The sequence below is a fragment of the Eschrichtius robustus genome, chromosome 2 (assembly GCF_028021215.1).
Source record: "Eschrichtius robustus isolate mEscRob2 chromosome 2, mEscRob2.pri, whole genome shotgun sequence".
Lineage (NCBI taxonomy): Eukaryota > Metazoa > Chordata > Mammalia > Artiodactyla > Eschrichtiidae > Eschrichtius > Eschrichtius robustus.
This window is the reverse complement of record NC_090825.1, coordinates 160,748,340-160,761,377: the sequence shown is the minus strand read 5'-3', so window position 1 is coordinate 160,761,377 and position 13,038 is coordinate 160,748,340. Positions and strand designations below refer to the sequence as shown.

At 50.6% G+C, this 13,038-nt stretch overlaps 1 protein-coding gene across 2 annotated transcripts; it reads left to right on the top strand.

Annotated features, from left to right (window-relative positions):
* The first annotated feature begins 553 nt into the window (after nucleotides 1-553).
* Nucleotides 554-13,032, top strand: SQSTM1 (sequestosome 1). Of its 2 annotated transcripts, none has more exons than XM_068536507.1 (8): nucleotides 554-797; nucleotides 3,092-3,187; nucleotides 4,042-4,271; nucleotides 4,367-4,508; nucleotides 5,311-5,391; nucleotides 10,477-10,691; nucleotides 10,961-11,156; nucleotides 12,171-13,032. In XM_068536507.1, the coding sequence occupies exons 1-8, from the start codon at nucleotides 593-595 to the stop codon at nucleotides 12,326-12,328; spliced, it is 1,323 nt and encodes a 440-aa protein (XP_068392608.1). In that variant the 5' UTR covers nucleotides 554-592; the 3' UTR covers nucleotides 12,329-13,032. The 2 variants fall into 2 exon arrangements, with proteins under 2 accessions (XP_068392608.1, XP_068392609.1); XM_068536508.1 differs by lacking the exon at nucleotides 554-797 and adding an exon at nucleotides 1,133-1,251.
* The last annotated feature ends 6 nt before the right edge of the window (nucleotides 13,033-13,038 follow it).

The window sequence follows — 13,038 nt, the reverse complement described above, 5'->3', positions numbered from 1 at the left end:
GAGGATGCTGGGGATGTTGGAGTGGGCTGCCACCTGAAAAGCCGATGGCTTCGAATGGGTTCGGCTGCCAAGAGTGGCAAGGTCAGGACAGCACCTCGCGAGCCAATTTGTTCTAGCTGGCGGTGCCCGCTGAGCGCCTAGGAACTTCCTGGCTTCCGGCCTCTGTTGTCCACCTCCCTTCTGCACTGGCCATCTCCAGGCGGCCTGGGTTCTGCTCTGCTGAGTCACAGCCAAGACCAGACCTGCGAAGGATCTGGGGCGGGACCCTGGCCGGTCCCTTTCCCTAGGTGCAGAGGCGGGCGCCAGACCGAGATGTCGGACTGCAGGGCCGGCCTCTTGGGGTCCCTGATGCATTAGGGGCAATGAGGAAAGGGGGCGGCAATGAGGGGGCCCAGCGGCGAGGAGGCTGTAGTGAGTCTGGGGCTCCCGCAGGGTGGCTCGCGCGCGACGGCCTGGCGGCAAGGGCTGGACCTGGCGCGCTCAGACCCCGCCCCCAGGAAGTGGGGAGGGCGGGGCTCCCAGCGTGCCCTACAAAAGCCGCACGCCTGAGCGGCTGCTCAACGGCTCCACTCCTGCTTCCCAACTCGCGGTGATGGCGTCGCTCACCGTGAAGGCCTACCTTCTGGGCAAGGAGGACGCAGCCCGCGAGATCCGTCGCTTCAGCTTCTGTTTTAGCCCGGAGCCCGAAGCGGAAGCTGAGTCCACAGCTGGCTCCCGGCCCTGCGAGCGGCTGCTGAGCCGGGTGGCCGCCCTGTTCCCCGTACTACGGCCCGGCGGCTTCCAGGCTCACTACCGCGGTGAGCGGGCCGGGCGCCCTAAGGCAGCGGCGCGGGGTCGTGACGCAGTCCTGCCCTGCCGGCGGGGTGGCTGCCCCTTCTTTCTCGTCGGGCCTGGTGGCGTCTGCGGGGGTTTGCTCTGGCTGCTCGCTGGGTGGACGGCGGCCCGCGAGGGTCCCTAGTTCGGCTTCGGGTGCCATCCTGGTGACGAGGAGTGGTGACTACAGCCGGCCTTTGTAGGGTCAGGCGCTGCCAGGCTCTCCGGGCGGATCTCAGGCCTGGCGGCGTAAGAGACCTCCTCCCCCACCCCCACCCCCGCCCCCGCCCCCGCCCCCGCCCGCCATGATGTTGCAGATCTTGGCGAAGGCGCACCGGGGCGTCCTCACCGGCTCGCGAGCAGGCACAGGGTGGTCAGAGGGGCACTCAGGTTACAGTGACATCTTGCTGCTGCCGAGTCTGGGCCTCCTAGTGCCAGGTGGGGGTTGTGATAATAACCCGGAAGAGCCTGGGCCGGCGGACTAGAAGGAAGGACCGGCTGGGGAGGAGGACTCAGCTGTGCGGCCTGGCCCGCGAGTTCCGGGCCGGCGGCTCGGAGGGGAGATCGGGGGCAGACCACAGAACGCCCAAGACCAGGCGGAGTCCAGACGTTATCCCATTGGCAGTGGATAGAGGAACCAGATGAAAACGTTGTTGAGAAGTGTTGGTGTAGCGACAGAGCCCAGGAGCCAGCTCAGTTTCTAGCTGCGGTGGCAAGACTGGTGGCTGCTGGGGGTGGGGTTGGGGGAGGTTGTTGTGATTGGGACGGAGGCGGGCCTGCCGGTAGGTGGGCCCGTGCTAGGACCTTCCTCAGGCCTGCTGCCATCTTGCCAGGGCCCCAAATTTTAAAATTTATTTATTTTCAGGGTAGATCGTTGTTTACTTATTTATTTTTAAAATTTTTATTGGAGTGTACTTGCTTTACAATATTGTGTTAGTTTCTACTGTACAGCAAAGTAAACCCGTCATACATATACATATATCCCCTCTTTTGAATTTTTTCCACCTTTTCTTAAAATAACAGTTTTATTGAGCTATAGTTCACATACCATAGAATTCATCCATTTAAAGTGTACAGTTTTTAGCATATTTACAGATTTGTGTAGCCGTTATCACAGTCATCTTGGAACCTTTCCATCACCTTATAAAGAAACGCTACCCTTTAGCTATCCTCCCATCCCCATCATCCCATACCCCAAGCCCTAAACTACCACTAATCTACTTTGTGGATTTCCCTATTCTGAACATTTCATGTAAAAATATGTAGTCTATTGTAACTGGCTTCTTTTTTTTTTTTTTTTTAAATATTTTATTTATTTATTTATTTGGGCCCCGTCTTAGTTGCGGCAGGCGGGCTCCTTAGTTGCAGCATGCGAACTCTTAGGTGCAGCATGCATGTGGGATCTAGTTCCCTGACCAGGGATCGAACTCCGGCCCCCTGCCTTGGGAGCATGGAGTCTTAACCACTGTGCCACCAGGGAAGTCCCTGTAACTGGCTTCTTATACTTAGCATAATGATTTCAAGGTTCATCCATGTTGTAGTATGTATCAGTATTTCATTCCTTTTTGGGGCTGGGAAAGGTTCAATTTTATGGACACAGCACATTTTGTTGAGCTGTGCATTAGTTGATGGACATTTGAGTTGTTTCCACCTTTTGACACAGCCCCTGTTTTCATGGTAGATGTTGCATCTGGTGACCCATAGACCTGAACCAGCCTGCAGATGTATGGTGTGGTTTGTCTTGCATGGTGATGCTTTAAACCATTTGAGCCAACATCTAAAAACTGGAGACTACATATAAATACATAATTTTAGCTTTGTTGGGGGAGGAAGCAGGCAAATGTATTCTACTTTACTCTCCTAAGCCACAAGAGGTCCAAGGCCTTTGGAGGGGCTGGACCCCTGAGGAGCAGGTCACAGATGGGGATCTCCCACAGTTGATGGGGGGCTGGGTCTGGTTGGATGTGGATGGAGACAGCACCTCTGACGGGGCAGCTGGCCCAGAGGCAGAGTGCCAGGTGCTACCATTGCTGCGCCTGCACACACGTACTCTGCCTCTCGTGTGCGCCCAGGGCCCAGGTTGGAGTACTTACTCTCCAGGCAGTGGTAGAGTGAATGGGCAGTTTGGCCTCAGCCCTGCTTTCCCCTGGCTCAGACAAGAGGGCTTCAGTTTATAGCCCTGCAAGTGCCCCTTTCGCGCTGGCCTCAGCCCTTTTCAGCAGGTGGTGTCCAACTGAGAAGCCCTGGGTGCTCACTTGCTGTCTTTTAAACAATCTAGATGAGGACGGGGACTTGGTTGCCTTTTCCAGTGACGAGGAACTGAAGATGGCGATGTCATATGTGAAGGATGACATCTTCCGTATTTACATTAAAGGTAAGGGGCAGCCTGAAGTCAGGTGTTCCCTGTTGAGTACAACTGGCTTGAGGTTATGGAGACATTCCCCTAAAGAAGGGGTGAGGAGACTGAAGGCTGTTTAAGACAGGGCCATAGTTATCGCTGTGCTTGGCCTGAAAAAGGAGTACATGCCCACCACAGGGGGTGAGGTCGGAGGGTCTCTGGGTTCACATTAAAAAAAATAAATAAATTAAAAAAAAAATTTATTAAATTTATTTATTTTTAATTTTGGCTGCATTGGGTCTTTGTTGCTGTGCGCAGGTTTTCTCTAGTTGCAGCGAGGGGGGGCTACTCTTCGTTGCGGTGCGGTGGCTTCTCTTGTTGCAGAGCACTGGCTCTAGACACGTGGGCTTCAGTAGTTGTGGCTCGTGGGCTCTAGAGTGCAGGCTCAGTAGTTGTGGCTCACGGGCTTAGTTGCTCCGTGGCATGTGGGATCTTCCCGGACCAGGGCTTGAACCCGTGTCCCCTGCATTGGCAAGCGGATTCTTAACCACTGCGCCACCAGGGAAGTCCCTGGGTTCACTCTTGATTGTGCCCACGAGCTGAGGGTTTATTTTAGTGCGGGGCAAGGCCAAAGCCATGCAGACACAACTCTCTGTTGCTCTGCTCTTGCCTGGGCCACTCGTCCCCAGGTCACAGGCACAGGGACTGTGAACCTCCTAGCAGGCTCTGAGGTTGCGTTGTTGTTGTCACTTGAGTAAGTGAATTCGCGTGGATTCGGTGTCTGAAGGGTGGCCTGAGGGACCTGCTGACTGTGATGGCCCCATAGTGGTGACAAGCAGGAGTCTAACGTGGCTCACAAAGAGTGTCATGGCTTTCTGCCCTGCCTGCAGAGAAGAAGGAGTGCCGGCGGGACCACCGACCCCCGTGTGCTCAGGAGGTGCCCCGAAACATGGTGCACCCCAACGTTATCTGTGATGGTTGCAATGGGCCAGTGGTCGGGACCCGCTACAAGTGCAGCGTCTGCCCTGACTACGACCTATGCTCCGTCTGCGAGGGAAAGGGCATGCACAGGGAGCACAGCAAGCTTGCCTTCCCCAGCCCCTTCGGGCACCCTTCTGAGGTGAGTGGGGCCTCCCTGTGGGCTCGGGGTGGGTGCAGGGTGGCAGGAGCCCCCTGACCTGGCACCACCCTGCCCCTCTGTCTACCCCTCCCCAGGGCTTCTCTCACAGCCGCTGGCTCCGGAAGCTGAAACACGGGCACTTTGGGTGGCCTGGCTGGGAGATGGGCCCACCGGGGAACTGGAGCCCACGTCCTCCTCGAGTGGGGGATGCCCACCCTGGCCCTGCTGCAGAATCAGGTGAGGCTTGTGTCTGCTGGCCTCTGAAGGGCGAGATGTGAGGGCTGGCAGAGCTGCAGGGCCTTCCCTGTGTCCTGAAATCCTATGTGCCTATGGCTGGGCTGGGACTTCATGGCCATTCCTGGCATTTAATCCTCACAAAACCCAGCAAAGTGTGGAGCATTATCCCCATTGTACAGGTGGGAAAACTGAGGCACCTGAGTGCCCAAGGCCACTAATGCACCTGCCCTTGCCCACCTCCTCATGCTGCTTTCTGAGGTGGTCCTCACGTACAGACGGGAGGCCCCCTCCAGCACCTGCATCTCCGCAGCGTACTCCTTTCTCTTTTATGCTAGCTGTCAGGAAAGTCAGAGCCAAATTTGCACGAGTCTTTTAAAACACAGTCCCCAAGTTAAAAACTTACATGTAGCTTGCATTCTGAACTTTTGGATTCTGGTTTTATTCTGATTTTATTAATCTTACTGTGTACTTTGATTCACTTCATCTTTAGGGACAAAGATGGGGATGTTTGATTCGAGTAAATAATATTTTATACTGTATGTCCTGAGCCCCCTGCGGAGTACCTACACACCAGGAACACAGATGAAGGGGGAGCAGAAGGGGAAGTGGTTCGAAGGACGAAGGGGCCCAGGAGGTGGCCTAGAGAGGGAGGGAGAGAGGGAAGCACTGGAGTGTAGGCTGCTGGGACAAGGCCCCGGGGGCAGGGCTCCTGGGATGAAGGTGACAGGACTGCGACAGGTATCAGTCATTGAGAGACATGCTTTGCATTGTGTATCTTTGTTTTTGTTTTTTAAAATCAAAGCTTCTGGTCCATCGGAGGATCCCAGTGTGAATTTCCTCAAGAATGTAGGGGAGAGTGTGGCAGCTGCCCTCAGCCCTCTGGGTAAGTGGTTGCCTTGTCCGTCCTTTGATATCAGCAGAGCATTTTGGTAACCAGTGTGTAGGTGGCTGTTTTGTGGCTTTCACTTGGGATACTGCAGAGGAGCGGCAGCTGATGTGTCCTTGAGACCAGTAAGGATTTGTTGCCACATATCAAACTTTGCCAAGTGCTGCACCACGGGCCACTTGAAGTTGCATTCCCTGACAGATTCTTGAGCTTTCCACACGGAGTGTGGAATCAGCCAACGTTTGGTTGGGGTAATCCCACTAGGGAGGGTGACCAGGCTCAGTTGCAGGGCTGGCCTCTCATCTTCTGCCTGTTTGTCCTTTGGGAGAAGACCAGTCTGTATTTCTCCTAATAGGAGTCTTGGGGTTTCTTCAAGGACTTGGGTGAGTAGTTAGTTGAGATGCCATATTGCCTTTCCTCCCTTTTTGCAACCCCCAACCTTTCCTGGCGCTTCCTGAGTGCTGGGCTTGTGCCGGTGCCGGAGAGAAAGGAAAGGAGTAAGGGAGGAAGGTTCTCTGTGTGCTGCCAGGTTCCCAGTGCGCAGGCCCAGGGTAGGTGTCTGGGCGGATGAGCCTCCGTAGTGTGCCCGGCCTGAGGCCAAAAGCTCCAAGAATTTAGAAAGCACTTGCTGTGTTTTGGCAGCGAGAATCAGCTAGTGAAGGTGATTATGACGAATCCATGATCTTGGACTAGAAGAGAGCTCATCTTTGTGACTGCAGTGGCAGGAAGTGCCCACCTGGTCTGTCCAAAAGTTGTGTCCATGTCTGAAAGAATGCTGTAGGAGGGTGCCCAACCCCACCCGCCATCCACCCTGTGGCTCACAGAGCATGACTGCCATTGTTTCCGAACTGAGACCATTTCTGTTCACACTCATTGAAGTAGATTTGAAGCAGCAGTGACATCTCGGTATTGCTGCTACATGAAATAGCTCAATTCACACATGGTTTCTGTACTGGAGTTAAAGGTTCTTGAGAGAGTGAGGAAAAAGAATTGCTATATTTAATGCCTTCTAAGGAGGGTAACAGTGGAGTAGTGATGAAATAATTGGGAGATAGGTTATCCCTAAACCCTGCCACTCACTTAAGACATAGTGAAAGACATAGTAGAATTTTAAGAAATTCCAACTAATGGGTTGCTACTTAGGGGCCATGCGAAGTTTTTCTCTGGAAGATAATAAGTGGACAGTGGTTCTGGCTGAGCATCAGAATCACCAACAAAGGGTTGGGGTTCTTTTTTGGTTTTTCGGTATATAATTTGTTGTATGGAAACTATTAAAACTAATTATTCTGAAGAACAAAATTTTTCACTAAAAGAATGAACGAGACGACCTGAAAGTCACAATACCAAGTCTAGGTTCAGGCAGGGGACTTTAAAAGAGTGCGGAGTCCCAGGTCCCTTGATTCGGTAAGTGGGTCTTGGGTAGGGCCTGGGGTGTGTGTGTTCTGAAGGCTTCCCAGGAGACTCTGCGTCACGCTTGCTCTCCATCCCGAGACCCATCTGAGCTTGTGAAGTGTTTCAGAACTTGACCTGGATTCCCCACTCAGGACACAAGTGCTCAGAGGTCTTTTGGGATAAGGATTAAGGCCTTTTCCGATCTTTTGAAGTGGATGGAGTTGGTTTCTACTAACTAGGGAGGAGCCTGGAACCCTACAAAACAAGAAAAGTTTCAGTAAAATATGCTTTTGCGTAATTTTCATTGACAAGAGCCATTCGAGGAATGGGTTAAACTCTGTTGTTGGAGTTACGGGTATTTTCCTTTCTTATGAGGAACTAACAGGATGACTTAGTCTGCTAACTGCCTACAAGGGACCATTTGTTCCCAGAGCCTGGGCCCAGAGGGGATGTAACCACTAACACCTCCCAGAGGGCAATGTGTGCAGAGAGTCAGTGGCTTTAAAGTGCAAACCTGAGGCCTTTTTTTGGTAGGTGCTGTGAGAGCCAGCTGAGCAACACCATGAGGCCCAGGGTGGAGGTCGCAGTCACCGACACCTAGGATGTAAAATAGCAGGGCCCTTCCTCGTCATGGGGTCTTCCATAAATGCCCCCAACACAGAGGCTTTGGGGACAGCATGGCAGAGACTGGTACAGTCTTGTAAGCCCTGAAGTCTTAGATTATCATTAAGTTGGAGAAACCCTAGTTCAAAAATTTCAGTGATCCATTTACAGAAGCGTCACATCATTCACCCATTTAGAAAAGTGAGAAAGTATATGGGTATTCATTGTACTGTTCTTCCAGCTTTTCTGACTGCTTGAACCTTTCCTAATGAAAAGCTGTGGGGGAAATGGAAGAAGAAGAACAATTTAAATTTTGCAGATGGGGCACCAGTAGCTAAGTAAGCCTGCTTTCATCTCTGCTTGCTCCTCAAACTCCACTAAAATAATAGTGAAGGGATTAAACAAAAATATATAAAGCATCATGGATAAAGAACAAGAGAAAAAAGTAATAGAGGACAAGATAAAATGAAGTTATCAAACTTTGGAAGATGGGAAGTGGATGGAGGACAGTAACCAACAGAGTGGAGGCATCAGACACGTATGCACCTGCGTAGGGATGCCACTGAGAAGCAAGACCAGCTGTGCAGGGACCAGAGAAGGCCAGGGAACGAGGGGAGGGGTTGAAGACGCCTATTAAGGATCATGTAGAGATTTCAAAGTCCCAGTCAGCCAGATGCTGGCCCTTGCCAACCCTTGCAGGAGACCTGGTGTTTAATTTAATTGCTGGAGCGCTTGACCCAGGGAAGCTTCAGAGGTGGGGACACTAGGGACACAGGGCAGGGTGAGGCACCAGCCTGAAACTGGGCATCGTGAATGAGAGTGAGTCCAGCAGAAGCTGGGCACTCCCTGCTCAGGAGAGGCTGAATGCACCAGAGGAGCATCTGACAGCTCTGCCATCTAGGATCCCAGTGCCTGGCTGGGCACCCTGTCACCCTGCAGTTGGAAAGTACTGACGGCCCTGGCCCCATGGAGAGTGCTTCCCATCATCTTTTCCTTAGTGCCTCGTTAGGATCAGACAGCTGTGGATCACCAACAGTTTGGGGAAAACCTCCATGCACGGGAAAGAAGGAACTTGAGGAAGGGCTTAATAGGGAAGAGAATGTTAACATCCTCAGTGAGATACAAAAAAGTATTTGTATCCATGAAAAACAGGATACCATAAAAATGATAACATAAAGGAACAGAATAAGAATGTTCTTGGAAATTAAAAAGAAAAAAGACAACTTCAAAAGAAGTCTCAGATTTTAAGATAATCTCAAGGAAATATTCTAGAAGCAAAACAGAGGCAGAAGGAGAGAAAAGATGGGATAATTTGAGGATTAATCCTGGAGGTCCAATATAGGATGAAGGAATTCCAGAAAGAGAACAGAGTAAACTGTAGGGAGGAAATGAACAAAGAATACAAGACAGTCTCTTGGCACTAAGGACATTAACCTCTGGATTGAAAGGGACCCCAAATGCCTTGGACAATGACTAAGAAAAGGACCCCATACCAAAGCTTATTGTCAAGTGTCAGAACCCTTGGGATAAAGAGAGACTCTGGAAACTCTCCAGGTTGCTATAAAAGCTTGGGAATTCAAGGAGCACAGCAAGAGCTGGAAGACAAGTGACTTCAAAAGGCTCATCTAAAATGGTTTTTCAACCTCGAATTCTGTACCCAACTAAAATGATCGTGTGGGAGCAGAACAAAGTTGTCAGGAATGCAAGGGTCTTAATCATCTTACCTGGGCTTGAACTCCCTCCCTCTGGCCAAAATGAAGAAATAAGCCCAGAATGAAGAAAGAGGTGCTTGAAAATGGTACCCAACACATGAAAGAGTGACAAGAGGAGTTGCCAGGATGGAAGGAAAGGTGTAGCTGTGCCTCTGGCCCCGAGAGCTGCCTGTCCAGGCTGGAGCTGGAAGCTCCATGCCCGCCAGGGGTGGTCTCCAGGGAAAAAAACAGAACGGATGTGGTATCTGATACACTTAACCTGTGTAGAAAACACTATAGAGAAGCTGTGGGAGAATATGGGGAAAGTTAGCAAATGAAAAGGAGGACATCGTTACTGCTACAGAAACAGAAAGACTCTTATGAGTAAATGAGGCCAGTACTTGGCCCAGCAAAGAACAATATTTATATAGTGGCACTAATGTAAACACTGAATGCTGTTTTTACCAAAACTTGAGTTTTTGGAAGGATAGGGGAAGGGGTGGTAAAGTGTTGATCTTCCAGAGTAAGAAATAAGCAGTAAACTTGAGCAGTCAAGAAAGAAAGAAAGCATTTGTGGCTTGAAAGCTGTCTCTGGGGAGTGGGCCAGGCTGTGTGGTGGGGGACTGGGAATCTTCTATAGAAGACTATAGTCTTTTTTTTTTTTTTTTAATTTTATTGAAGTATAGTTGAATTACAATGTTGTGCTAATTTCTGTTGCACAGCAAAGTGATTCAGTTTTATATTTATATATATATATATTTATATATATATATATATATATATATACACACACACACATATATATACACACACATCCTTTTTCATATTCTTTTCCATTATGGTTTATCACAGGATATTGAATATGGTTCCATGTGTTATACAGTAGGACCTTGTTGTTTATCCATTCTATAGCCTTTTAAAATAGTTTGACTCTAAGCTATGGGCATGCCCTTTGAGAAATTAAAAATAATTAAAGACATAGCCCCGGTGATTGTGCCCTCCCTTCCGCTCAGTGAGCACGTGCCCCAGAGTATGAGAGACTGGAGGTAGACACGCCAGCCAGTGCTTGCAGCCTAATGGGCCTTGCACAGAGCTTGCACGGGCTGTCTGCCTGCCTAAACAAAATTCGCGTGTTCAGTGTGCATGTTTTCACATCACTAGGCCCCTGCACGCAAGTGCGATGCTTTACGTGGTCCTCACCACTGTGGCACAGGTGGTACTGGCCACACGTGGTATTTGGCTCTCACCCTGTTCCAAGGGCCTGGCCCTGCCTGCTGTGCAGCCAGTGTTCTACATGGTTAGGGGAAAACAAGGTCTGTTTATGGACTTTCTGGCTCTGAAGCTCACCTGGGATGCTAGCTATTAATCAAGTTTTTGTTTTCTCCTTGGCTTCCAGGCATTGAAGTTGACATTGACGTGGAACATGGAGGAAAGAGAAGCCGCCTGACACCCACCTCCCCAGGCAGCTCCAGCCCAGAGGAGAAGTGTAGCTCTCAGCCAAGCAGCTGCTGCTCCAACCCCAGCAAGCCGGACGGGGACGTGGAGGGCATGGCACAGTCTCTGGTGGAGCAAGTGAACAAGATCACCCTGGAGTCAGGTGGTCAGCCTGAGGCAAGCACCCTCCCACGCCATCCCCAGGTTGTGGCCGCCCAGAGCTTCTCCCAGCACCCCAAGCACAGCCCTTCCCTGGCACTCAACACAACCAGAGGGACCCATTTCTGTTGCAGGGTGTCGGTGGCATTTAAGTTGTTCTGTGAACCCTCCGCTAGAACTTTGTAAAGCAAAAGCCTCTTGCCAGTCCTCCATGCCCTGACTCTCCCAGGCTGTGGTCAGGTGGCCTGTTGTCCTTGTCCTTGTGCTCATGGGGGGTTTTGTTCCAGGAACAGATGGAGTCTGATAACTGTTCAGGAGGAGATGATGACTGGACTCATTTGTCTTCAAAAGAGGTGGACCCGTCTACAGGTGAACTCCAGTCTTTACAGATGCCTGAATCTGAAGGGCCAAGCTCTCTGGACCCTTCCCAGGAAGGACCCACAGGGCTGAAGGAAGCTGCATTGTACCCACATCTGCCACCAGGCAAGAGATTTCAAGTATTTTGTATTTCTGTCCTTGCCGTTCAGAGCATCCTATCAGTTGCTTTTAGCAACACAGAAAGACATTATGTTCTGTACTGCATGGCTTGTCTGTTGACATAAGAGAAAATTGGGAGTTGGTTTTGTCCTATGTGTCTATACTGAGCCTTAGTAAGCTCAGCTTTCTAAAACTTAACATCCAGACCCAGAATTACGAAGGCAGATGTGATGTGGTGGCGGCGCTGGCTTTGGCACTGCCATGCAGTACTAAAACTGGACTCGGGGTCCATCTCCACTGTTTCCTCATGGAAAGTGCTGACCTTGGATCAGGGGTCATAGCCAAGGCTCAGGTAGGAGCCAGGCAGGAAGCCACCGTGTAAAGTAGGTGGTGTGGAAGCAGTAGGGCTGGGTGGAGAGTGTGCCAGCCTGGAGAACTCACACTGAATGAAAGAGGCCACTCACACCCTGCTCTGGTTCATCACTGTCACACGGCAATGACTTTTAAAACAATATTCAAGTGGAAACCCATTCTATGGGCCAAATTTAGCCCTTGGGCTACAGGTATTTTATCTTCTCTGCCTTAAAGCAGGGAGTGGCAAACTATGCCCTATGGGCCAGGAATGATTTTTTCCTTTTATAATGGTTGGAAAAAAGTCAAGATGGGAAAATGAGATGAAATTCAAATTTGTGTTCATAGATGTTAAGTTTTACTGGCACACAGCCATGATCATTTGTTTGCATTTTGTTGGGCTGCTTTTATGCTTGTAACGGCAGAGTTGAGTAGTTGTGCCAGGGACGAATAGCCTGCAAAGCAGCTTAAAATATTTATTCTCTGACTTTCATAGAGAAAGGTTGCCAGTTCCTGCCTTGGAGGGTCCCTGTGAGGGTCAAGCCCTTGTACAAGGGCCGGGCCCTGCAGGCGCTGGGTACTTGCTGGCTGGACAGGTTGCTGCCACATACAGGTCACATTTGGGGCCCAGTGACTCTCTCTCATGGCTGTCATTACTCTCTCTGGCAGAAGCTGACCCCCGGCTGATTGAGTCCCTCTCCCAGATGCTATCCATGGGGTTCTCTGATGAAGGCGGCTGGCTCACCAGGCTCCTACAGACCAAGGATTATGACATCGGGGCTGCCCTGGACACCATCCAGTATTCAAAACACCCACCACCGTTGTGACAATGTCTGCTCACCCACTCTGTGTCCCCTTTCTTCTCTCGTAGTTGTGTTGAGCTAGTATAGAACCCCAGTGCCTCTGTAAGGGCCAGTTTCTCTGCATTCTTCTTCCAGAATCTGGGGGGTGGGGACGCACAAAGCCGTTTAGGGCAGTAGAACAAGTGACACGAGGGGGTAGTTCCAGCCAGCTTCCTGTGGGCGCCTGGCTCCTTGCAGCCGGGGGTGCCCCCCTGGGGCAGAGCGAGAGACTCCTTGCTGGGGAGGACGCGGAGGCCTCACTGCATCATATTCCCGCTCTCCCCCTGCAGGATTACACCAGCAGTCCAGAATAGATCTTGCCTAATGGCCTTCTGCTTTTTTGCTTTTTTTAAAACGACTATAGTACACTGATATGCAATTGATTTTCTGCTAGAAATCTGATATACTCTGAATTTGGCTAGAGTATAGCCAACATTCTGCTGGGGCGGAGGAGGCTGTCCTGTAGTGATTACTAGAGGGTAGGACAGCTCAGGACTTTGGCTAAACATCTGGGAATAAAGAAGGGCTGACAGGGGAACTGATGTTGTTCACCGAGTACTGCCTGTTTCACAACTACTGTAATTCTCTCATTTCCCAATGTGTCAACTGCTTTTAAAGTAAGAAAATCGCTTTGTAGCCATTCTATTTGTAAACAATCTTAATTAAATGGTATAAGCACTTTAATCAGAGATGGT